At 43.1% G+C, this 25,837-nt stretch overlaps 2 protein-coding genes across 18 annotated transcripts in view; one reads left to right on the plus strand and one right to left on the minus strand.

Annotated features, from left to right (window-relative positions):
• Positions 1 to 6,675, plus strand: part of mecom (MDS1 and EVI1 complex locus) — a 138,236-nt gene extending 131,561 nt beyond the window's left edge. For all 17 annotated transcript variants that reach the window (XM_069535021.1, XM_069535018.1, XM_069535019.1 and 14 more), the window contains 4 exons: positions 1,293 to 1,437; positions 3,681 to 3,926; positions 4,043 to 4,229; positions 4,678 to 6,675. In XM_069535021.1, the coding sequence (XP_069391122.1) occupies positions 1,293 to 1,437; positions 3,681 to 3,926; positions 4,043 to 4,229; positions 4,678 to 4,812 (713 nt within the window). In that variant the 3' untranslated portion in view covers positions 4,813 to 6,675. The remainder of the gene's footprint in view (positions 1 to 1,292; positions 1,438 to 3,680; positions 3,927 to 4,042; positions 4,230 to 4,677) is intronic.
• A 6,771-nt stretch (positions 6,676 to 13,446) lies between these two features.
• Positions 13,447 to 25,837, minus strand: part of egfem1 (EGF-like and EMI domain containing 1) — a 56,650-nt gene continuing 44,259 nt past the window's right edge. Inside the window, exons 24-38 of the mRNA XM_069535010.1 lie at positions 25,083 to 25,211; positions 24,277 to 24,405; positions 23,077 to 23,205; positions 22,704 to 22,832; positions 21,967 to 22,095; positions 21,725 to 21,853; positions 19,952 to 20,083; positions 19,181 to 19,309; positions 18,843 to 18,971; positions 17,782 to 17,910; positions 17,192 to 17,320; positions 16,863 to 16,991; positions 15,386 to 15,514; positions 15,111 to 15,239; positions 13,447 to 14,752 (exon numbers count right to left, since the gene is read on the minus strand). Coding sequence (XP_069391111.1) covers positions 14,679 to 14,752; positions 15,111 to 15,239; positions 15,386 to 15,514; positions 16,863 to 16,991; positions 17,192 to 17,320; positions 17,782 to 17,910; positions 18,843 to 18,971; positions 19,181 to 19,309; positions 19,952 to 20,083; positions 21,725 to 21,853; positions 21,967 to 22,095; positions 22,704 to 22,832; positions 23,077 to 23,205; positions 24,277 to 24,405; positions 25,083 to 25,211 — 1,883 coding nt within the window. The 3' untranslated portion in view covers positions 13,447 to 14,678. The remainder of the gene's footprint in view (positions 14,753 to 15,110; positions 15,240 to 15,385; positions 15,515 to 16,862; positions 16,992 to 17,191; positions 17,321 to 17,781; positions 17,911 to 18,842; positions 18,972 to 19,180; positions 19,310 to 19,951; positions 20,084 to 21,724; positions 21,854 to 21,966; positions 22,096 to 22,703; positions 22,833 to 23,076; positions 23,206 to 24,276; positions 24,406 to 25,082; positions 25,212 to 25,837) is intronic.

Below are 25,837 nucleotides of genomic sequence, written 5' to 3' on the forward strand. Positions count from 1 at the left end.
ATTTAAGTTTTCTCTGCTGTTTCAATTTTTCTTTGAAGTTTTTTCTTTATTCCACACACAAGACAGATGGAGATATATTATCATAAACTCTCACTTGATAATGTTTTATATTTGAGTTTATAATTAATTCTCAATTTAATACATTCTCTTACTGAGCATCCAGACCTTTCTCTGAGTAGTACATAACCAAATGGGTGGACTTACAATTATGATACAGGTAAATATAGGCGCTAACATAGAAAAGAAACATGAATGGAGAAGCTCAGAGCTCTGTCATTGCTTGTGCTACTGGTGTCCATCTTTTAACACATCTGTCCCTCCATTGCATTATGTTGGAGGGCTGTGGCCTTAACCAGAATATTTGAATAATTTTCTTTGCTATTAAGATCAGAATTTTCAGTAAATAACTGAATTGATACATATTTCTGGAAATCCAAGTTTTTTTAGGCAATTCCTGAATAAATGAGTAAAATATCCCATCATCACAAAGTCCCTTTTCATATTTTATCAGAATAAACAAGAGCTGTTTTTCTACATTGTGAGATTTACACACTTTGGCTGAATAATATAAATCAGAATCAACTTCAGAATCACTTTTAGAAGCTGGAAAAATAAATAATTCAAATCTGTCATCCAACTGCAGGAATTGTTTTTGTTGCGTCAGCCCGACACTGAATTAGCAGAATGAGCAGTGACACTTGGCCAGTCGCCGACGGCAACAGTGTATCCCCAGTCATCAGTACATCTGAGTGTAGATTGAATCTGTAGAGACAAACAGGACAACAGACTGAAAGCATTAGCAGGAGATGCTTCTTCCCACAGTTAAAATAAAAGCAGCATAGTCTCTTGAACTTACAACACTTTGGCAGGTCCGTCATTACGAATGCATTTTGTGTGGCCAAATCTTAAACCTTTTAAATTGTTGTCAAAGATCTCAAAGTCTCCAAAGACACCAACAATTCACGGAGAATTTAGTGGAAATGTGTTTAACGTGATGCATGGCTCGATCTTCCCACTGATGTCATGGCTCCAGCATGACATCAGTGGGAAGAACTTGGATTCGAACATTTCTATCACTTCATTAAAGTGTTGTAAACAGCAGACGCAGACAATTCACCAGCACACAGTGTGAAGAGAACGTGTTTCTATTTTAATATACAGACTGAGAAAAATGGCTTAACCTCATAGATTTTAATTTTAGACAATGACAGAATTATTTAGAAATGTTTAACGTAATAAAATATCCAAACACCTTTAGAGATGAAAGTGGAATAAACATGTTCTTCCTCCAGGCACTGCAATGTCGTCTCCTCAGTCTGAACTGGACAGTGGCAGCGCCATACTGGACGACAAAGAAGACTCGTATTTCAACGAAATAAGAAATTTTATCAGCAACACTGGGCAGAACCAGACATCCCCGGACCCCTCAGAGGAAGGGTGAGAACATTGTTTATTTCTGAGGATGATGATTACAGTCAAATCTTATGAACCAGGGGCGGATCCAGGGGCAGGGTCAGGGGGGTTATAGGCCCCAGATGAAATTCAGATTTGGCCCTTAAAGTGCGCCTGTTCGGTCTTTTTTAAATTTTTTATTAGCTAATCACTTATTTACAATACATGAGAATTTGTTTTATGAAGTGCATAATGTGTTTGGACATGGAACAATTTAAACATTTCATAGTCAGTGGTGTGTGGCTTTGAATCAAGCTATAGAGCTAACAGTAAACAAGGAATTACTTGCACCATACTGAATCGGAGGTTGGATATATAAATTGTCCCTTTGTGTAAGATGGGGCCAATTTATGGCCCTTGATTTAGAAAAATGTGAGATCTGCCCCTGTAGTTCACACTTATCATTGCTTCTATAAGCACCTTTATAAGCTCCTCACCACTCTTCACAGCAGGTACACGTAGAACCAGATACACGATCATTTTTTAATCTGAAACCATGCAGGACCTTATAGTCTGACCTACATTAGTGCATGCTGAACTCTTGTAGTAATTGTGGCTTCATTACCGCTGTTGGACTCCAAAGGCTTGAATAAGAATGAATAATGGGTCAGCTGCTATCAGCCCATTTTAGACGTGCATTTTCATACCACCCAGCCAGCTATCGTTCATAATCACATCATGTTCAGGGGTCTGGATTGGAGAGCAATCATCTGCGATGACATTTAACATAATCACCGGTTTTGGAAACGTGCAGGAGCTCTTTATATCAATTGCCTGTTTGGCCACACGTACGAACAGATATCTGCGCGCACGCAACTCTGCCTGCAGCGATATGCAAATAAATTCTTGGAGCTGCGATTGGGGGGGCGGATAGCGGCTGAGAGGTCCGCTCAGGTCTCGGAGAGTTTGTTTTCACGTGCCTCGCGTTGGTGTGATCACAGGGGCAGATTGTGAGGCCAGATACGGATCTCACAGACGCGGTGTGATTGTGCAGGAGGCCTGTGAGAGCAGGACCGGGCGGGAAGAGTGTCAGAGGGCCAGGGGGAGGGGCTGGAGGACGGAGGAGGAAGGGGGGTGCAGCACATCTGGAACCAACATGTCTGCCTACAGGAAGAGGGTAGAGGGGGTGGGGTCACAGGGTCGGCCCGTGTTTCCTTTCAAAGTGCTTCTCTCCTGACTGCTTCTGATAGATACTTTATCCTCAGCAAATTACCACGTTTGAAAGCGTAATTAGCGAATCTGTTTTCTTAATCACAAAGCTCTCTCTCACTCTTGCTCTAGTAGAGCTTGGTCCCTCTTCTCAGCGCCGCAAGCTCGAGACAACACGAGTACTGTCTGTACGGCAGGAGCTCTGTCAAAAGCACAATATCATCAACTGCCAATAAAGAAGAAAGATGTCAATCTTAAAATCTGCCAAAACTCCCTCTTTTAAAGTCACTCAAATGCATCCATTTAAATCCAGTGCAGGTATCCTGTTTATAAGCCTCCTGTAATTATGTGGTGATGTACTTTTTTTTCTATCTGTCTACTTCTCCTCGTCCAGCTCTCGGTTCTCATCCCCGAGTCCTTTGTGTGAGAAATGGCATTTTTGGGAGATGACGAAAGACGTCCCAGAGTGTAATTAGTGAATCAGTCTTAATGTGGTTCCAGATGATTTACCAAATGGTGGTTTCCTGTGGTGCTGAGACAGAGGGACAGATTAGGACTCAGGCAGTTTGGATAGCTGGCCCTCGCTCCCTCCACGGGGAAAGAGGAATGGGCCGGTTGGCATCGCTCTCATAACTCTCTCACCAAATGGGGCTGTCAGCTAAATATTTTGCCTATTAGATGAATACAAGATAGTAGAGAAAATAAACAGGGAGAGGGGCAGAGCACTCCAGTTAAGTACTGCAGCGATCAGCCCAGTGCTGCTGTGGCCGAAGGGGCCCCCGAGCCTCGATGACAAACGGGATTGTGGCTCTGCTCTCTCCCAGCTGCCATGTCCTGCTTCAGATTCATCTCATTCCACCATCATTTTTGTGCTGAATATAGAGGAAACACATTCATTTTCTAATGTTACTAGTTAAAGAAGCATTAGATTTAAATTTGTCATTTGTTTCTAAAAGTGTCTTTCTTTTTTAAACATACAGAGTATTAATAAAAATGTAGCAGTTGTAGTTATTAATGTAGATTCCACTGTAAGTTTTAAAAATTAATTTACTGATCTAATCAATGTCCCTTGTCTGCAGGTTAAATGGCGGCCCATTTGAAGAGGAGAAGCCACTGATGGCCAGCCATGGGTCACGTGACCTGGAAGACGAGGAAGCAGAGGAGCTCGGTGCTGATGAAGAAGAAGGAGAAGAGCCTAGCAACGCCTCTGGGAAACCGGAAGGGGAGGTGCTCCCGAGCAACCTCAGCGATGACGTCATGCAAGAGGAAATGGACTTCACTGGGCCCAACGACTTGAACCTCAACTGCAAAACCTCTCCCAGGGGGTAAATTTCACACAGAGGCACAAGATTAAAACATCATGTTGTATACTGTGAATGATGACGTGCTGTCGAAAAGCATCTTGAAAATGTTTAATTTGAGTTTTCAACTTGACCTCCAGGTATGAGGATGAGGAGGAGCAGAGCAGCTACTCAGCCCTGGATCATATTCGCCACTTTTCAGACATGCGAAAGCTGGAGGAGAGTGAAGTGAGCGATGGTGACGGAGATGAGGACGATGGATCATTCGGCTCCCCTTCTCTGACCGAGGCAGTCAAACAGCCACTCTTTAGAAAATCTAAGTCTCAGGTAAGAGAGACACTGACAGTTCATGTGCATGTTTGCCTCATAGACTGTAAATAAAGATGGACAACTCATCTCCACTTCCTCCCACTATCCAAAAATAAAGCCAAAATGTCCCAGATACAAACATCCCCATCTTGCACATTTGGAGCCAGAATTTGCGCTGTAGCGATTTGTCCCATGGAGTCAGTCTCAGCTGTCAAACATGATGTTTCACCGTGTCGGCTTTTTGGTTTGGTCTGTGTCCCAACCATTAACATGGAGAGGGCAGGATTTATGATTTATACCGCTGCCATCCACCAGGTGGCAATCGTGATGTTTTGGCTTCACGTTTGTGGAGCTGGCATGTCGTCCATCTTTATATACTATCCATCGCCTCCACAGTATACATACATATTTGAATTTACATGATAACATGATCATTAAATGTAATCGACCTCACCTTCTCTCTCAGGCGTATGCCATGATGCTGTCTCTGGCTGAAAAGGACTCTCTCCACCCAGCCACCCACACCCCCGCCACCATGTGGCACAGTCTGGCACGGGCCGCTGCAGAGTCCAGCGCCATCCAGTCCCTCAGCCACGTATGATGACACCCCTCTGCGCTTTTCCCTTTCACCTATCGACCCCACAAAACCTGACCGATGGCACTGGGAGCCCATTACAGTGGGGCTGTCTGCGAGGGGCCCCATGTTTATCCACAGAGTGACTGCTGAGCAGAACCACAGCCCATCTGACTGCTGAGCGGAGCGCCTCACACACGTCGCAGAGTTACTGTACGTGCAGAACCCAGCCCCGCCCCAGCCCAAGAAAGACCTCCAAAAGATAGAGAGCAAAAATTTGTCCCCCTGAGACCTTAAAAATTGATTTCTTGCATTAACACCAAACTGGATGTGGTGAAAATAATAATGCTAAAGTAATAATAGCTGTATTTATTCTGCTGAATTTCTATGTTTTGCACAGCAAAGGCAGCTGGTGGACATGGAAGATGGATGTGCTGATGTATCATTGCTTAGACTCCATTCATTGGCCAGCACATACAGAGCGAGGAGAACATTTCACGCTGAGAAGGTGGGTTTGGTTGTGTCTCTAAGACGGACGGCCTCAGCCACACTGTGCGTAAAAAGAATAGGACCCCTCTAATCTGAATAAAACATCTCACAAGAAATCCCTCTTAACCCGAGACATCCACAGTTGTTTCCCATGAATCCATGTACTTGATGTTAAAAAGGTTGGGGTTTCAGCGACCTCAGTTCAGATGGAAACCTCTCCATGTAAGGACAGCGCTAACATCGCTTTGATATCACTGAAGAAATGAAAAAAAGTAATTGTTAAACTGAAATCAGGCCAGTTTCCCGTCTGTGTTTCCATGGCTGCGTGTGTCCGTACAATCACAGCACTGTGTCTACCAACTGTTCTCCACTGCACTCCATCCCGCCCGCCTGCGCTATCTGTGAAAGGATTTAAATAGATTGTCTTTTTAGTGGAAGAGAAGAAAACACGTTTTTTTTGTTTTTACTGAGATAAGTAGCCAGTGCTGAAGTTAATTGTTGTTCTGTAAAAGGGCAAATGTCTGTTTTATTTTGAAAATCCCTTGAATCCATCCTAGTCAGTCAACAATACCACTAAATAGCCTGAATGCTAGTTGTTAGCTACTCCATGCTTGTGTGTCTTTCATTTTTAGACAATCATGATTTTCGTTTTGTTTTGGGGTTTTGTTTTTATCCTTGTTTTTTTTTTTGGTGTCGTTGTTGTTATTTGCTGTTGTATGTTGAGAATTGTATTTATTTCTTGGCAAACTGTAGTTTGTTTACTGAATAGCACTGCTCTTAGCCCACAGGTGACGAGGGCGTTTCCTCGCCGGGCTATCCCAGAGTTCCAAGGGGTTTGTAGATTACATTCGAGTGCCGGATAGTATTAAACATACGATTCACTCCTTATTCTTCTAATGAAACCGGTCGATGAATAAATATTACTTAGGTTTTTTTTTATTCTATGACAATTTAATGATTCAGTTGTAAAAAATGGAAAAAACATAAAGAATGAATAATAAAAAAAAATGAAGCCAGGTATAATTTCTTCATAAGCGCATGATTGGTCTTGGTAAGATCTGTATCTGACATTTTCTACGGTTGTCTGCAAGCTTGTTGACGTTCGGTTCATGTTAATCCCTTGTGCCAAACTTATGATAAATAACAGATACTTTTCATTTATTCTCCCGTTTTTGAGGGACCAGTTTTTTTTGTTTGTTCGTTTGTTTTTGTCGTTGTTTTGTTTATAATCGATTTTAAAAAGTAATCAAGCAAGTTGAGGTACTTTGTTTTAATGCTTTCTACAATGTAACTGTTATGCATTTCAATTCAATACTGTGGGAGGAACAACTAAGAAATAAAGGACTACAATGTGGACTGACATGTCTTCCTGTTGTTTCTCATTAAACATCTTTTAACTCACCCTTTTGTCTTCCTTTGTCCTCACACCTCCACCCTCCATATAGTCCTTCTGGCTGCCCATCACTTGGGCCTGAACAGAGATTTATACTGAGACATCAGAGTCAGAAAACCACCTGGTGCTTTCTTCTGGCGCTCTCATGGCCTCCGAGAGCGAGGCAGAGCTTGAACTCTGGTCCTCTCCTTTTTTTTTTTTTCCTCCAGGCTTTGGCTCACATAGAGCGAGGGGAGCAGAGAAAAGGCTGGAGAGCGCTTGAATGTGGTAGTGGGAGCGGAGGCAGGAATGTGTCCTCTTTATTTGTGTCCGTTTGTGGGGCATGATGGATGAGGTGGGTAGATGTGATGACCTGGCTCATCGCTCAAACGCTCAATAAGAGTCCCATCCTGCAGCAGGCCTCCCCATCCGGCGCCCCCCTCTGTCACATGCTGCCAGCCGACGTGGGCGGACATTGTGGCTGCTAGGGTTGGAGGTTCAGCGACTCCATTGTCCGGCAAGTGGGGGGTTGGAGAATTGGGCATGACAGTGAAGATGGCTGGCGCTGACACTCCACATTTACAGTGCTCTTGGCACCCTAATGGATGGGGTGTTTTCTTAGGGCCTGTCGCCGGCCCTCGGGGCTCCGTGGGGCGTCCAGCTTTGATGAGGTCACAGGGGGTCACGCAGTGCTGATGAGGTCAGCGTGGGTCTTCCAGCTTTGATGAGGTCAGTTGCAGTGATGGTAGCGATGGCGCAGGCCAGGACCATAATGGAGTGGCAGTGATAATGGCCCTTTGTATGAGTTTGGCCACCTGTACTATTGTGGACTAATTCAAGCCTTTATAATTACGTGAGTTTGTCAGTAACCAAGCAACAGCCTCATCTGTTCTCTGAGATTTGTTACAATCTTTTTTAATATCTGCTCATTCAGTAGCTACAGTTCTTCAACACATATGTTGGACTATTTACAAGTCCAACATATTCAGATCAACATTTGCTTTAATTTTGTCTTGGGAATTGGACTCCACTTTAGTAGCAATGGTTTTGGTCTCCATTAACTCCTGTTGGAAATACCTGACTGTCTGTTGGCCAAATGTTGTTGAGCAGCTAGAGTGTTGGTTTTCAATGCTTTCCTGCTAACAGCTGCCTGCTGCCTTGTTTTCCTGGTGTTTGGAATCAGGTGGTTTACACTCTGAGTTCTCTGATTCCTGTTTTATTTTGAAACTTCATTCCTTGTGTGTCTCTTGTGTTTAACTTCCTGCTGTCCTGTTTCCTGCCCTTGAGAGGGGCTGCACCTGTCTGATGCGTTTCACCTGTGTTCAATCGTCCCTTGTGTATATAGTCTCTGTGTTTCCCTTTGTCTTTGTCAGTTCGTCTGTTGACTCATGCATTTCCTCATGTTTCAGTTTTGTTTTAATTTGAAAATGTCCCTGTTTTTAGTATTGATTGTTTGCTGCCAAAAACCTAATGTCGGTTCAGTTTAGTGTTTTTTACATTTAACTGTAGTTCATTAACCAAACTGGAAAATTATCTGAATTATGTAAAAATTCCTGTTTGTGTTGTTACTTAAAACCTCCTCTCTCATAATGCACACACTTATTTGACTTTTTTGTTAAACAATATATTAAATTTTGTATCCGTCGACACGATTGACATTACCTCACATCTGCGACAACTCACCAGACAAACAAAATAAAAGTACAAAATTGAATTATGAGATAACATTAGAAATTAAAAATAATTTTAAAATAAAAATCCGAAAAAATAAAATATCAGAGATGAAAAAATTTATCAATTAACAAACAGAAAAATAGAGTACGTTGGAAACAATTTGCAACATATTGCAGTTTCAAAGTGGCTTCAATAAAACATTTGAAAAATCCCCTTTAGTCATTTAAGATTTTCAACACAAAATGCCATCTCCTTCCTCCACATAAGTATCAAGGCACATCTAATGTTGTTTGAGCAAGATATCCTCCCGACCTGCAGGAGTCAAGAGTCAATTAAAGTTTACAGTTTTTAACTCTCAAAAAAACTTTTTGAATGTTTACCTATTATACACATTCTTGCTTGCACATGCACCTTCACTCCCACAAACTATTCATTCTTATTGTACAATTGTTGATTATAGATCTTACTGCTATTTCTGTTTCATCATATTGAATTAATGTATGCTTGCCAGATATTCATTTGTAATTAAGCCAGGTACTGCATGAGAAAAAGCACTAAAATAACCATGGTTCAACTCTAAGTTAAATTATCTGGAACTGGAACATTTTAATCACCTTGCATTGGAGCAGAGCGATTATCCAGAGAAAAATTATGCATCATCATTCTGCAGTTGTAATAAAACTGTCAAAAATTCAACAATTTTTAACAAACAGGAATTATACTTCGACTACATCTGGGAAATAACTTGGCGGCAGGACTTTTGCCACTACCCCTCACTGACCACTGTACCCCCACAGCAGTTCAAATTGTCCATGTAATTACATCACCTACATAAAGAACTTCCCCCAGACAAAAAGTCCAAAGGCACTGACTCTGGAAAGAACACCAAAATATTATGAATAGACAGCAGTGTGTATAATGCCATTGTGTGTGGGCAGTGAAGTGGTGCGAGGAGGGCACCCGAGTGAGTTTGGCAGCTTAGCGTTTTTACTGCTGTGCAAGCGTCGGTTTGATCAGCGTTGATTAGCGCATGCCAATGTCACCCATGTATCCTCTCACACTTAATCAACACGTTGGGACGAGTTATTGCCGTCATTAACCCACAGCGTCTCATAAAGGGCCTCAGTGTGTATTGAAGTGTGGCTGGCAGGGCCTAGTGTGTGTGGAGGTGCTGGATCCCCAAGCTGCTGTGTCCCCACTGTGTGTGTGTGTGTGTGTGTGTGTGTGTGTGTGTGTGTGTGTGTGTGTGTGTGTGTGTGTGTGTGTGGACGTGGTCGGGTGGGCACACCGTGGGCAGCACTTGGTGGGGCTTGGAGCCACTCAACTAATAGGGCAGCTGGCACAGCCTCAGAATCCATCAGGCCTCATTACAGCTCCTGTTCAGCCACTGTCCATTTTTCTTTTTTTCTTCTTTCCTCCACTCCTTCTCTCTGTCCTCACCACAACCCTCCCTTCCTTTCCTCTGCCACTCGTCCACGCAGCCGGCCCTGTGTGGCATGTAACTGCCCCGCTCCCCTCGCTCGAACATACATCAAGCCCCCAGAGAGCGGGAGCTATCACAGCTGGCAGCTCTCACGCTGATTGACTTGGCACCCGTGCTGACTCAGACGCCAGGGGAAACATTTTCGGAGAGGGAGGCATGGATGGGTGTGGGAGTGTATGGCTTTCAAGGAGGGATGGGGGAGGTGGGGTTGGTATGGAGTGGTACTTGCAAACAGCTGGCTCAAGTGGGAAGTGTGTTTCTCTGTGTGTGTGTCTGTGTGAGTGGGTGGGGATATTCCACAAATCATAACATCAAGTTTTTGTTGTGTTTACAATAATGGTAGCACCTCCTCTGTCTGCGTCCTCCTGTGTGTGTGTGTGTGTGTGTGTGTGTGTGTGTGTGTGTGTGTGTGTGTGTGTGTGTGTGTGTGTGTGTGTGTGTATACTCATTTTTATTACCTCTTCCAGTATAATCATTGAAATTGTCAGGACCAGTAGACCTCATGGGGGCCAAAGCCTGGTCCTAATGAAGCAGAACATAATTTCCTCGCTCCTGGTTAAGGTTAGGGGTAAGATGTGAGTGGTGGTTAAGTTAAGGTTAGGATTAGGCATGAATTAGTCATTGTTAAATTTAGGGTTAACATTGTGGCTAGGCTGTCCACAATGAATGGCAGTCGATGTCCTGGTAATAAGTCCTGATAATGGATGGCCCAGGTACTCACATTATGGGGATTACTCTTTTTTATGGGGGTAAAAAGCAAATTCCCATAACGTAAATCATTATATTTTAACCTGAAGACACGTTTTGAGGTTGGGGAAGGTGAAGGTTTACATTAGGGTTAGGTTTGCGTCAAGACGTAGTTCTGACTGAATGTGTTGAAGACACTTAAAAAATCCCTTATTCAGGTCATAGTCAGTGAATTAAGAAAAACGGCAATGGTCGGTGGGAGCGTCAGTGCTTATTAAAATTAACCAGGCCTCCTAAAATTATAACATTTTAAGGGGAAGAAATGGTTTGAGGTTAGGATTGGGTTTAGGGTTAGGGTCGTCTAAGTCGATGTGTGTGTGTTTGTGTGTGTGTGTGTGTGTGTGTGTATGCCAGCCATTCAGACTCTCTCTTCTTCTTCTTTTCCTTCTTCCTCTTGTATTTCCTCCATGCCTGCCTTCTCTCCTAGAAAGCACCAGAGCTAAAGGTTTTGCGGTCTCATTACACTGTTTGCTTTTCCCCCTGCAGGCTACAGATCATTAGCGTTATTGATGGACACTCCGGTCTCAGTTCCAGGGAACAGACCGGGACAGAGCCGAGCAGCCGTGCACATGGTTTTAATATGACGAGTCTAATCAGGACAGGCGTTGTGGCAGAAACATTTGAAGTCATCTCATTCTTTGCTCATGGAGTATAGATTAGAAAGTAGCTAATCAGGCCTTTAGCTCCATGTTAGAGGGGGTGTGTGTAGCAGTGTCGGGTTATGACACTGTAACCTATAAATATAGGTCTCTTTATCAGACAGTTGAAATCTTTGTACCTTTTAACATAAGCCTGTGTAATTATCCCACTGGATCCACACAGTTTCACTCTGTTTTCCACTATGAGCACCATCCAGTGGTGGAAACAGCAATGTACAACTACCTCACATTTAGATTTTGATGAACACTGAATTTGAATAAACAAGAAAATTATACTTTAATTTATATAGAAAAAGCTGCAAGATGTCAATCTGCTCAAAGACACATGCAACTTATTTCAAAAAAAGCTGACACGTCTAAAACCAAAGATACCTTCAGATTGCAGAGTGTGGGAGAGTTCAATGATACAAATCTTTTTTTGCGGCCTTGACGTTCAACATTTATTTTTCCAGGCAACAGCCAAACAAATGGTGCAGGACGACTTGAAATGATTTCCCCCCTCGTTCCTTTATCTGAGCCAACAGCTTTGTCAGCCGGAGTTCAAAAAGCTGCGGCCTTCTGGGAGATCTGGTTCAACACAGAGGGGCAGAAATTATCTCTGGGACGTGAAGTGAAGCCACGGCGGTGATGTGATATAATCTCCTTTGCAAAGAGTGGCGTATGCATAATTACAGCGAAAAAGTACCCGTGATGCGATCTTACCTTCTACGGGCTATTTCATCGCCAGTTTCCTGCACCCCCCCTCCCACACTCCTGATAAGCCAGTATGCAGACAGTACAACAGTTGGACAGTTACACTCCAAAAACGTTTTAGCACAAACTTGTTGGTGTGCAATTGTAATAAAAAAACAAGTAAAGCTTAGAGGTAATTTAAATGAAGCGATCGTGTCTGAAATGAATTATGTCTAAGTTAGGGTTTTGTTTTTTGAGCATCTGAGGTCGCCTTCACACCTGCCTTGTTTGGTCTGAACCAAAATAACAGAAGTGAACGCAGCCTTCGACCATGGTCAGAATCAATGTGCTATAATTTTGCCCGACCAAAAGCAGTACTCCAGTCAGAATTAAACTGAACCATGTTTCTTTAGAGTGTGAAAACGTTGAGACAACATTTAATAATAGAAAAGAAAAAGAAATGGATATGGATACGGCTCAGGGGATTGCCTTTTGGTCTTCACGTCCATTGATATAATGTTTGAACAAAGAGGAAATGCATTTGTCATTCAGGAATAATTGATATTACACATCACAGTATAATTCAAAACTGTTAGGGATAATAACATAAAACTGTTTGAGTTGACTTAATCAAATTTAACTTGAATTAAATAAAATATGTAACGTTAACTGCAAATATTTGAGCCATGACATATTGAGATAGTGTATGAACCCATAACAATGGTGGCCCGCTCCTAGTTTGTGGCACTGCTCTTTGCCGTGGCACCCTGCTTTATGTGTGGAGGGCCGATCGGGCAGTGCAGTGGCCACCCATGAGCGCCGGGGATGAATGGCCTCTCGGGGCCTGTTTGACTGGAAACAGGTGTGTGTCATCCGAAGATGAAGGCCTGGCCGATAAACATTATTGGAGAACATCTGCTGCCTGTCACAACACGGGGCGAGCCGGAGCGGTCCCCCATCCATCAACCACACCGGTGAGTGGGTGGTGGCGGTGGTGGTGGTGGAGGGCTCCATCTCCATCCTTTTGCTGTCGGACCCATTCACCCATCACTCACCTTGGTGGATGCTGGATAGCGGGTGCATGTTTGGTCCTGGCACCTGCCTGCCTCTGCCGGACCACGGCCGCTTCTGGCCGATGGAAGACAAAATGCCCCAGCGCACATGAAAAATGTCTGAGGAATAGCACTCTCTCTTCCTCTGACACGACACACACTCAAACCATCAGACAGACACACACACACACACACCTTACACCATCAGTGTACCTCAGGTGCCTCTCACACCCCCCACCCTCTTTAGACTACTGTCATGGAGGCTCGGCCTTGATGCTTGACCCTTCTCGGGCTGATGAGTGATGCCTGGTAGTAGCCCAGCACAAAACACACCCCGACACATCCACTCACACAGGATCACATAGGTCTCTGTGACAGCTGAACCCTCTCTCCCCTTTTTCCTCCCTCCGTCCCTCCCTGTGCCCTCTCAACCCACAACAGGATCACACAAATCAGCAGCATGCAAGGCTGCATTCACAGCCCACTGGTCACACGACAATAAAAACAGGAACATTTCACGGTATCAATTTGTTATTTATTTGGTGGAGCACACAAAAAGACAACAGGATAACACAGTGAAAACATAATTCATTCAATCAATCAAAATGGATCAATGTAGCACCACACACCATCAGAAAAAGAAGCACATTCGATTATCTCTGATAAAAAATACACACTCTTTGTACAAGTTTAACCCTCAAATCAAACACACAGAATTGTTGATCGCAGTAGTGATATTGGACATGTAATCTCATCTAGAGTAAAAAAAATGTCCACAAACTGCAGCCAAAGTGTTTATATATCAACTTTCAAACCTTTCTACAAAACTCCCAAACTTGGTATCAGCTGCTGATTCAGCAGACAAGTGCAACTCCACGCAGGATTTGCCTGCAAAATATTTCGCGACTAGCACACTGCACAACTCTACAATCAATGGCAATACATGAAGTGTTCTTAATGCAGGTAAATGATGCATGTTTATGTCATATACAGAATTAAGGAATAACATGTACCTTGATGATATTTTTCATCTGTAGGTAAGTGTACAAACATTTAAATAAGCGAAGATGAGAGTTCATCCATTATTGTAACATGGACCACATGTTTGTAGCTCACATGCCTGCAGTCCTTGTATGTGCGGATCCTGGTGTTTTACTCTTCAGAATAAGTATATACATGACCCATATATTTCTAAATCCGTTTTAGCCGCTGTTAATCTTCACCAAAAATACGCTCGGCACTCTGCTATACTAACCACCGAGTTTTTTTTATGAGCAGAGTTGGTTGGGGATGTAAAGGCTCTCTGGTTTCAAGAAAGTCTCCGATTCAGTCACGTGTCTCGTCCAAACGGCCCGAAGAAAGAAACCGAACCCTTAACAACTCATTAAACGTCAAACTGGAGAAAGTAACTTAACCGCTTTCAATCGGCAGATGTGATGCAGGTATTAGTGTGTATTGCTAACGTGTCTGTGTAGCCCTGGACTATAATCTTACACAGTTTGGGGTCAGTGTGGAGTTCCTGGTCCTCCGAGGGCCCTTCACATGTCAGGTTCACTGGTGGATTGGTTTGAGCGGCGTGCTCGGTGATGAGTGCGGTGCAGCGTGAGTATGATGTAGCGCCACTTTCTGACAGCTGTTTCACAAAAAAAACATCACCTATACAGAGACAGGCTCTGTAAATGCTTCACACAAGCCAAGTCCTGTCTGTGATTGTCCAGTCAGGAGTTTGCACCTTCTGCTACGGGTTATGTGATTCTGCTGCCCGCTCTTCTCTTTCTTTGGGAGACATTCAGCAGTCCTGAGGTTTGGTGCTGCAGTGCTGAAAGAAGAAAAAAAGGCAATAAGACATCAGCACTATTTGAAAATCAAAAGCAAATGTTCTGGGGTTTGTGGAGGAGAAGTAACTGGTGCGTAGTCTCCCGTGTGCTCGGCTTTGAGGAGGTGAAACGAAGACAGCCTCGAGCCGGGCGCCACGCTGGGTGCAGATTAAAATAACTGTCAGGAGACAGGAGCGGCGATTGAGGGAGACAGGGTGACACACAGAGTGATGGGGCTCAGCCTCTCACACTTCATGACATAGTATTTCACTAAAGCTGGTTCAGCTTTACAGCCTGTGACCCTGCGTGTGTGTGTGTGTGTGTATGTGTGTGTGAATGGCAACAGGAGCCGAGGAGTACCTTCACTACATGTGGGGCCCAGCCAGGTGAGCAGACACAGACATCGGCCAGTCAGCCCATCACAGCGAGCCTTGTGGGAGCACTTGCACGGCAAGGAGCAGTCGGGTCCAAAATGATCCCCACCACAGTCTGAGAGAGCACAGAGGAGGTAGAGATTGAATAAACACAACAGACAAACAGAGTTAAAGTGTTTTAAAGTGCATCTTCAAAATGTCTGATAGTTAAATTCTAACATCTACTTGTTAATAGAAGTGCTCCCTTATGGTGACGTCTACCTTTTTCACATCTCCCTCCTGTCCTTCCTGGGGGACAGAGACACCGTCCTGTGGCTGGGTCACATGGGGCCTCGCCAGCACAGTTGCATGACTCTGCACAGCTCAGTCCAAAGCTGCCGGCTTCACAGCCTGAAGACGAGAAACACCAGTGTTGCCAGATGTAAGGTAATTATCGCATTTGTACGATTATTTTGCCCTCTGTATGATGTACTATCATTAATGCCCACATTTCCATGATGTACGATAATTTGATAATTTTGTGACAGTTAGTATTATATGTCTATTCCCCAACATAGAGAATGCCTGGTGTAGCGTTGATGAATAAATTTGTTAGGGCGTTAGTATGTTCGCAACTAGCAACCACAAATAGCAACCGCAACTAACTCTTTCTAACACCCTTTATATAATCCTGAGTGATTATAGAAATGTTGAGTGTCATTCTTTTTGTAGAAGAATCCGTTACCTTTACCTTTAAAATGTGACGAGCAACAATAAACCCTTTCTTTTCTATCCTTATGGACAATTAGAAGTGAAAATACAAGACCACACACATGTGACTGCACAATCACATAAAAATAAATATACGAGCAAAGACAGACACAGATAAAAAACAGATTTCCTCACATTCGTTAGAGCATTTAGTAATGAAATAAAAGGTGCATACACATTTCCTCAGACAGACACACACACAGAGTCAGCTCTGTCTCTGGCTGCCGTACAGCTGCTCTGTATCTCCTGCTGGGACTGAAGTGGCCATTTAGGCGCTCACACTGCGGCCGAGAGCCCCACGTGCAGGCGGGAGGGCACAGGGATGTAACAGGAACGCATTAAGCAGGAAACACCTGTCTCTCATCAAATAACCAGCCTGCCTGCCCACCTACCTACCAACCTGTCTGTCTGTCTGCCAGGACGCACACACACACACACACACACACACACACGCACACACACACACACACACACACACACACACACACACACACACACCTTTTCTTTTAGGAATCTCTGGTTCATTCATGCTCATATCTGCACATGTGCAACTGCAGCTGGGCATCCAAATGGCTGCTTGTTAATGAGTGCTGGCCTGTGATTGTGATCATGACATCGCAATTTCAATCATCTGAATTAGAGGCCTTTATAAAGTCTTAAATATGTTAAAATATTACATACCTTGTCTTAAATACATTAAGGCAGTTTTCTAGTCTTGGCTTTATGCATAGCTTGTAAAGTCTCTGTATATAGATTGTGTTTGATAAGGTTTTAGTTCTTTCTTAATATTAGCGGATATAAGTCATTCTGGGACACTAAACCTGTGTGTTACGGCATCTATTATTTAAAAGTGACTGTTTGTTTCATAACATCAAATTCATTCTGTTTTAAATTTTACATTGAATCCTTTTTGTCAATCCATTGAATATGCTAACATGTAATGTTGTGTTTTTCTGTCGATAATTAACGTTTGAATGTTCATACTCACGTCTCTGGCATTGTGACCCATAGTAGCCTGGCGGACATGCACATAGGCCTGTGACGTGGTCACATGACTGATTCACTTTACATTCACATGTTTTGGCACAGTTCACTCCAAAAAACCCTGAAGGGCATCCTGGGAGAAAAAGGAGAAACAGAGTTCAGCTGAAAGTTATTTGTTTGAAGTTTATGGTTAAAAATGGCCAGAAAATCGTGTTGTGTTTCATTAATAGAGTATCAACTGTTTCACAAAGACAGAAAACCAAATCTATATTAAAGTGTCAAGAAGTAACCTAATCACCAGCTATATTGAATTATAAGTGAAGGTTTACGTACTGTGCTGACAGGAGTGGCCGTAGTATCCGGCAGTACAGCTGCAGGAGCCAGTAAAACGATCACACGTCCCATTGTTGGAACATGGACAGTCCTGTGCACAGTCAAGACCATATTTTCCCTGTGAACAGGCTGAACACACACACACACACACACACACACACACACACACACGATCTGGACTGCATTAGAGGTACTAATGAATAAACAGTGATCATAAACAACATGATTGGTCATAAATGGCAACATTTGTTGATACCACTACAAAGGTGGGTATAAAGATAATGGCAATTAATAGCATTTATTCACTATAAAAAAAGGGTCTGTTGATCTGTTTGCATAATTGAAAACATTTAAACGTAAAATATAGTAATACAAAGGCAGGACTGGTCCATAGTAACAACAATATGACAAAACAACGGAAATAACAAGTTGAGATGGAGTTGATTTGTGAGTCTTAATATGTCTTTTTTTCTTGTCAATTTATTATTTGATAGCAGAAAGTAAACAATTCCAGTTTTCCAAAGTAATTTCACCCCCAGGTTTGTTGATTGTTTTTAAATTTCGTTTCCTCCTGATATGTTCTGGTGTACCTGCATCACAGCGTGGTCCAGTCCAGCCCAGTCCGCACCTGCAGGACCCAGCGACAGGGTCACACAGACCCCCGTTCTGACAGCTGCATGTATTTCTGCACTGTGAGCCATAGCGCCCTCTAGGACATTCTGAAGAAACAGTCAGAAAACTTCAGGCCCTTCTGTATGTTCTTCTTTCACACACAAATTGCACCAACCACACTGATGTTTATTTAAGCAACAGTTCTTTAAAGAGATGGCAAAGTAGTCTTATTTGGCGCTGATATAAAAGAATAATCATGTTTCTCTGGGTAATTTAGATCAGGAACACAATAAGCAGGCTGTCTGTGATTTCCCTGTTTATTTATTTGCTTCCTTGCCAGATCCATCGACACGGAAGACAGAGAACAAGCTACTAATAGGTTTCTGTAAACATTCAACAAGAGCAACTTAAGAGGTGGTATGTCCGAGTGCATGCAGGAGGAGAAAGAAGAGAGCATTTAGTGACAAGCAGTGCTGGAAAGCCCCTCTCACAATCCAGCTGAATTGCTGATAAAGGGAGAGATAAAGAAAAACTCTGCCTCTGTTTTCCCGCGAAAAAGAATCCCTGTGATCATCTGCGGCCTCACACTAAGGAAATGGAGAACTCATTATGTAAATATACAGCAAGAGATGGTGAAAATTACGCCCGAATTTTAGCGGCGGTTTCTCACTTTCTAGTGAACTCATTAGGGCCAATGGTTCTCACTGATGCATGTCAGCGTCAGTGGTTACTCTTTTTATGCTGGTATGGTAAGAAAAAAAGATAAAAGGCTGAATAAAAACAATGTTTGATATCCATCTAAAAGCCAAACATTTTGTTTACTGCTTGATAGTCTTTAACTCCATGATAAAAAGTAATATACTTTATATACTCTTTTTTACTCATTGGTTAATCCTTATCTTTTCTGCAAAGACATTGCATCTATATTTCTTCTCTAGTTTAATTGTAATAAAATAATTCACATTGGAATAATACCAATAAAGTTAACTTTTATATTTTCATAAACATAAGGACTATGTTTGTGACAGTTTAAAGTTACCTTGTTGGCAGGACTGTCCCATCCTGCCCGGGGCACAGATGCACCTCCCTGTTACAGGGTGGCACTGCCCTCCTTCCTCACAGGAGCACGTCTTAGCACAGTCCTTCCCGTAGTACCCACTCACACAACCTGCAGAAAAAATCACGCTTTAATTCATGCAAAACTACAAATCAACATGTTATGGAGATGTCATAGACCTTGTGGTTCACCACAGGCGTGGTTGACCAGAATTCTCCAGTGCGGCAAAGATACTGTGATGATGATCATCCCTAAAATACCAACTCAAAGCACGAATCAGTGCAGTGGACAACCAACAGGTGCAAGGATTCCTGACTTACTTGAGCTGCATTCAGCTCCAATGAAGCCCGGAGGACAGTAGCAAGTTCCAGTCCTGAAGTCACAGCGACCGCCGTTGACGCAGCTGCATCTGGTTTTACAGTTCGGCCCAAAAGTTCCTGCTCGACATCCTGAACACAAACCGTCATTTTTTTTATTTAATACAGTTTTGCACAACTACCAGTTTTGATTTAGTTTTGATGGACTTTGTGTGAATGTAAAAATACGTTATGTTATAATCAACTAAAACTGTAAAACCGAAACCTTGCAATAATGGCAAATGAACAAAGGTTTTGAATGTGAGAATGTTAAATAAATGTTTAGTTAAATGGAAATTGTGTCAATACTCCCACATTTCCCTCCCAACTCGCTGTTTAATTAAAGAAAGAAAAAAAACCTTCATGTTAGTCGATGGGACATGGACCAAACTAAGAAGTCAAAGTACACTCAAAAATTGGTTTCATTAAATTTGTTCTTGGCACTTATATTTGTTCAAGTGTTCATTTTCGAGGACGTTTGGTTTTAATTATTTATTTGATGCTATAAAACTGGGAGAAACTTTGAGATTGACAGCTATGACTGACTTATGATTGGCGGGAACTCGTTACCCTGGCTTCACACCACGATCACAACTATGCAGACTCCAAATGACATCAAAAGGGTATCCGGGATATTTTAGTTTTATTTTTGTACAGAAAGGAAGTGGAGATGCATTGCCCGTCATTCTATACAGTTGATGATAAGCACAAGCCCAAAATAGTCGGTATACTTACGTAGCTCACAGTTTGCCCCATAGTACCCAGGTAAGCAGCTACATTTTCCAGTGACAGGATGGCACTGCTCCTGATCACCTGAACACTGGCACAGCTGACTGCACATCTGCCCGAACATGCCAGCAGGACACGCTGAGAGAGCACAGTCGGAAACATATCACAAACTGTAGGTGTTACAAAGGTAAATTTAAAAAGGATCCAAAATTCGTATAATGCACTTGGCAGTACAATTTTGATGTGGCAAATCATTGCATTACAGCACATGGTTTAGCTATGACAGTTGACAGGACTTTTAGTAGTTAGTGGGAGCAAATACAAATTCCACTTTTCTTTCTTTCTTCAGATTCCTCTGTGAAAACACTGGGACATTCAAAACTGACTGGTACAATAACAAAACCAAAAAAAACTTTGAACACTTTCCCTGGTGCCCGGACCCAGATGGACGCAAAGGGACATTCTTTCACACACTTTTCTTCTCCATACATGCGTATATACGCTCATCACAATAATGAATGGGGTTCGCAGACAATCGGTCATAGCGAACAAGATGAATCTGTGAACCGAACATGTTTTCGGGTGAGACTGCAGCACTCGGCTACTCAATCAGACAGCGGCAGGCAGCGCGGGGGACAGATAAGAAAGGACTCCAGACTAAAGAGGCAATTACGGCGCTGTCATTATGCATGTCTGCCTTCCAAAAGCCCTTATCCGCCACGGAGGAGACAAAAACAATGCCTTCTGTTTTACTTGGCAACCGGTGTGTAACATTTATCAGATGTCTGGGGAGTGTGTGAGGAGAGGAAGGGAGCTGGGGCGGAGGGGAGGTGGTGGTGTAGACGGAGTGGTGAGGGGCTGAGTATAGTGAAGGCGCTCGTATACAGTTCTAAAGGGTATAGTCTAAATAATGAAACATTAGCATAAAGTCCTGTGACAGTGAGGCTTTAGTGCTATGTGTAGAATACATTTCCTGGAATGTAATAAATGGTAATTTTCCCCTTGAGGACACGGTGGAAAAAAGGAAATTTTAATTAGTAGTAACAGAAGGATTCTTGGTGATCGCTTCCATCCCATGATGCCTTGTCTTCCTGATGGAAGTGGCGCATTGTGGTGGGGGAGTGTTTCTATCGAAAGGGCAAGGATGTCGGCCAAATTGTTTTGTATGCATGACAGTGATATTAGTCAGGGCTTTTACTCGATAAACACTAACAAGTAAAAGACATGACACACTTTTCTCGTAAAGCATTTAAGATGCCTTCGGGTAGCTGCTACTCATCATACTATTAAAATACAAACTAAAAACAAAAAACAAACTGAAACTTTAAAAAGATCCTATTTTTGTGTCACTATAGCTCTCAGAGAGATCAGACCTCAAAGCCCAATAGTCACCTAGTGAAACCACATTTAAATTCACAAGATCCAGATTTTTATATTTAGATCTGCACCATATTGCCTACATTTATAAATATCAGTCCCTTAAACGTGCCTATTTTTTTCAAAACACGATCCATGAATTATTCTCAGAGAAATCAATGAAAGTTTTGAAAAATGGCCCATCAAGTTAGAGGAAGTAAAAAAAACTGTAAGAATGAATCCACCCCCTCATGACAATCATAACGGAAAAAAAAAGTTCTTTCCTGACCCATATCTCATCCTTCCACAAAGTTTCATAAAAATACGTTAAGCAGTTTTCTTGCATAATCGTGCTCGACAAATGCAAAAACTCCTTGCTGGAGGTATTAAAGCTTTGTTTTATCGTGGATGTTTTATTCTTACTTTTCTCACAGCCGGGCCCCGTGAGTCCAGCCGGGCAGCCACAACTCCCAGTCTCATGGTGACAGGACACCCCAGCCAGGCACTGACACCGCCGGGCACAGGAAGCACCGTAGGACCCTGGCAGGCAGGCTGATGGGAGTCAAACAAATGCAGGGCACACAGTCAGTTTCCCCCCTGTTTAAAGCTGCTCTATTGTAAGCTTCATTCAATTGCAATTTCCTCAGTCCCACACAAACACTCACGTTTGTCACACCTGGCTCCTCTCCAGCCTGGCTCGCACTCACAGCGGCCTGTCACATGGTGGCAACTTGTACCATGGACGCAGTCGCACCGCTGCTCGCAGGCCTCTCCAAAGAATCCCTCTGAACAGGCTTCAGACGAAACACACGAGCATTGACGTACAGCAGGAAACATTAGAGCAAGAAAACAAAGGTTTTCAACATGGCAGAAAGGAGGGATTGTGCTCATTAAGACTAAATGCACAAAATGTTGTGATACAGCAAGTTTAATGATTTCAGAAGTAAACCTTCTCTTTGGTTTTGTTGTTGCAGCACAGAAATGCAGCACAGGTATAAGGTGATTTGATAATACTATATAATAATATTTTTACTATATAAAAAATTTCTATGAGGTCACAATAAACTTGACCTTTGACCACCCAAATCCAATCATTTCATCCGTAAGTCTCGAGTAAACATGTGTGCCAAATCTGAAAGGATTCACCTGAGGCAAAAAAGAGTTTTGTGAGGTTACACTTGACCTTTGACCTCCAAATTCTAATCAGGTCATCTTTGAGTCCAAGTGAATGTTTGTACCAAATGTGAAAACATTCTTGAGATATTCACAAAGGACGGACACATGAACCCGAAAACATAATGCCTCCAGCCTCTGGCTCCCACCAGCACCGAGGCATAAAACTGCAAAATGAAAACGGATATGCTGTAATATGACAGTGCTGATGTAAAGCTCGGGAAGTCACCTGACTGACACAGCTCTCCTGTCCAACCGGGCTGACACACACATTTTCCTGTCACCTTGTCACACCTCCCTCCGTTTGTACAACCACAGACCTGGATGCAGTTTGCTCCATAACGTCCCTCCTCACACTCTAGGAGAGAAGAGAAAGAACCCTCAGATGGAAGTTACATTCAAGAAATGATGTTTTGCAATGTCAAGTTGACAAAATGTTTGGAATGGACAGCAATGACATGCACGAGACTGGAAATGATGTGGCTGTGAGTGTGGATAGTTGTCTGGCATAAACCACCTCTCACCTAAAGTTGGCTGTGATTGGCTCCTACTTTCCCTGTGACCCGGAGGGTTTAGCTAAAGGACAAATTGGAAGGACTCACCTAGTTCACAAGCGTCTCCAGTCCAGCCGGGTGGGCAGGAGCACTGGCCTGTCACGCTGTCACAAGGGCCCCCGTTTTGACACAGACACTGGCCAGAGCAGTGTTCCCCATATTGTCCTGCAGGACAGGCTATAACACACACACACATATAAAGTACTGACAGTTAATGAAGGAAATCTAATATAAGCAAATATTGAAGACAGTAAGTGTGGGATGCCCTGTGAATAAAATATACAGGAAATATTCAAATTGTCATGAAGGGGAGCAGATCTTAACAGTAAAGGTTGATTTTTCACCAGACTTCGTGTGTTTAGCTGCTCTGGTGCAGGTGCCTACTCTGGATATTAAAGTTGAGAAGAAGCAGCCCTGCAATTAAAACATGTTTTCAAATGACTGCTCTGTTAGGGAGGTGGGTTCAGATGGACGAGCTGACTTCTGAACATGTGATGAGGTAGTGCGTTTTAAGGACTATACAGTGTATGCAATAATATCTGTTTTCACATTTTCACGTACCATTTCTCTGCGTTCAGGTTAGATTTTAATTTAGCTTTTGTTCAGAAACTTCTAGATTTTTTGCTGTTTTCTTTTAAGTTCAGGCATATAGAATCAATTATTGTGTTAGCATTGTTAGCAGGGCTTTTCTTTTACTTTGTTTAACACTGCGAGAGAGGGCGTTTTCTGACATTTTCACTGATTTCCCAGCGAATAATGAATGCATCAACAAAGCAGGTATATTTAGGGAACTGATATCTCTCAATGTGTGAGAGTTATTGCAGCTTGAATGAACTGAAGGCAACTGTTGTATACCTTCAATTCATTAAGGTATGTGCTCTACTGAGTCTAGTTTGAGTGTCCGTGATGCAGTTAAGAAACAGATTGTTTTAAAGAGTCAACACTGCATCACCTCTTCACAATAATGTAACAGAAAAACTGATGCAGACTTTATGTTCACTATCATTTATCAAAAAACGTCAAGCATGTTCAAATCTCCTGATTTTCATATAAATGAATGTGGTTTCATTCATTCATTTCATTCAAAGGTAAGTTTTGATGTAAAATGAAAAGATGAAATTCCACCAGTAAATTATATCTTAAGCTTTAAATATTAAATATATTTGACAGCTTCATTCATCATCATTCTGTAGGTAAGTTGTATACGTATGTGATAAATTCTGTGAGACTGAGCGATGAGCTACTCACACAGTTGGCAGCTCACACCGGTCCACCCGGCCGTGCAGCTGCATCGCCCGGTGACGTGGTCACACCTGGCTCCGTTCTGACACTCACAGGTCTGACTGCACTGCTCTCCAAAGTGACCCCCCGGGCATTCTTCCCACACACACACACACACACACACACATGAATACCTTCAAATGACTTGCAGCTACAACCACTGAAAACGTACAAGGGGCATGAGGGTTTTTAGCACCCATATTGTAAACGTCCTGATGATCAAAGTCCAAAGTGACATTTGGATTCTAAGGAAGAGGAAAATGCGCTAATGACAGAGATGCATCATTAAGTCATGCTCTTAGCTTTGTGCTGACTCTGGCTCTGGTAAAGTTAGGACCACAAAATTACTGTGGCAAGAGGAAAAGTCTTGAATAAGACTGCAGAATGACAGGCTAAGAACTTTAGTGGGCATTTCACTGGATTCATTAAAACAACGGCTTGAAATCCTCAAGAAACTTCAGCCTGAGAACGGCGATTGGTTCGCCGCTAAAAGTCATGTTCTCCCTTTCCTATAATGTTGATCACTATAAACACGTGGGTGCATTTATCCAGAATAGACCTCAATTAAACCTCGTATGCCAGAGGGCACTCTCGTCCTCCCTCCTTTCTCCTCTCTCCGCCCTTACCCATCCCTAAAAAAATCATCGGCAATGTCTCATTATAGAGATAATTGTTCACAAACACATCTTAGTCGTGTTTAAGGAGAGGATGTCGTGATGGGCTGCAGCGAGGGCCTCCCTCACACCCCGTTTTAATGATGTGGCTTCCATTACCCAGAATGCAGTGTGGTCCTGCCCAGCCGGCGGTGCATAGGCAGGCTCCTGTGATGTGGTAGCAGCGGGCACCGTTCCTGCACTCGCACATCTGGCCACAGTCAAGACCGTAAAAGCCGTCCGGGCACACTGTGGGCCGAGATAAAACATCCGACTGGTTAGAACTGGCAGCTTCACAAAAAAAAAAAGGGGGAAAGGAAAAGATTTAGATGCCAACTTTTTTTTTCTTATTTAGTTCCTTCTCTTCCCTCCGCCATCTCTAACTCTGTTCTCCTCCCTCTACTTTCCCTCTCTGTCTTACCACCTACTGAAAATACCAATATCAAATGGCAGCACCACGCTGCGGCTGTTCATTTGCAGAGCGTCTGCGTTCGTTAAGTGAGCTCATGTCCAACATATGCGGTGGATCTGGGCCACATCAAAGTCGGCAGCGGCTCGGAGGCTGTTCCCCTTTCGGGGGTAGATGGGGCGCAGAGAGCTGGTAATTAGAGCACCTGCTGAGTCCACAGGCCCCACCAATACACTACAAAACAAAGCCAGGTTACTGTTCCCCGCTAACACACACACATTTACAGTATCGCCGCAGATGCAAAGAGATGCGAGTGTGAGAATCTGTTTCCCATTCTCCAGGAGAGACGGAGAGATTGTTTAAGTGTGTGTAGAGTCAACTGACACTCGAGAGTTTGGTAAACACAGTGCCTCCTATCCACAAGAACCTGGCCAGAGGCTGAGGGATGAATGGGCCGCTCCACCAC

This window comes from Paralichthys olivaceus, chromosome 11 (assembly GCF_024713975.1).
Source record: "Paralichthys olivaceus isolate ysfri-2021 chromosome 11, ASM2471397v2, whole genome shotgun sequence".
Lineage (NCBI taxonomy): Eukaryota > Metazoa > Chordata > Actinopteri > Pleuronectiformes > Paralichthyidae > Paralichthys > Paralichthys olivaceus.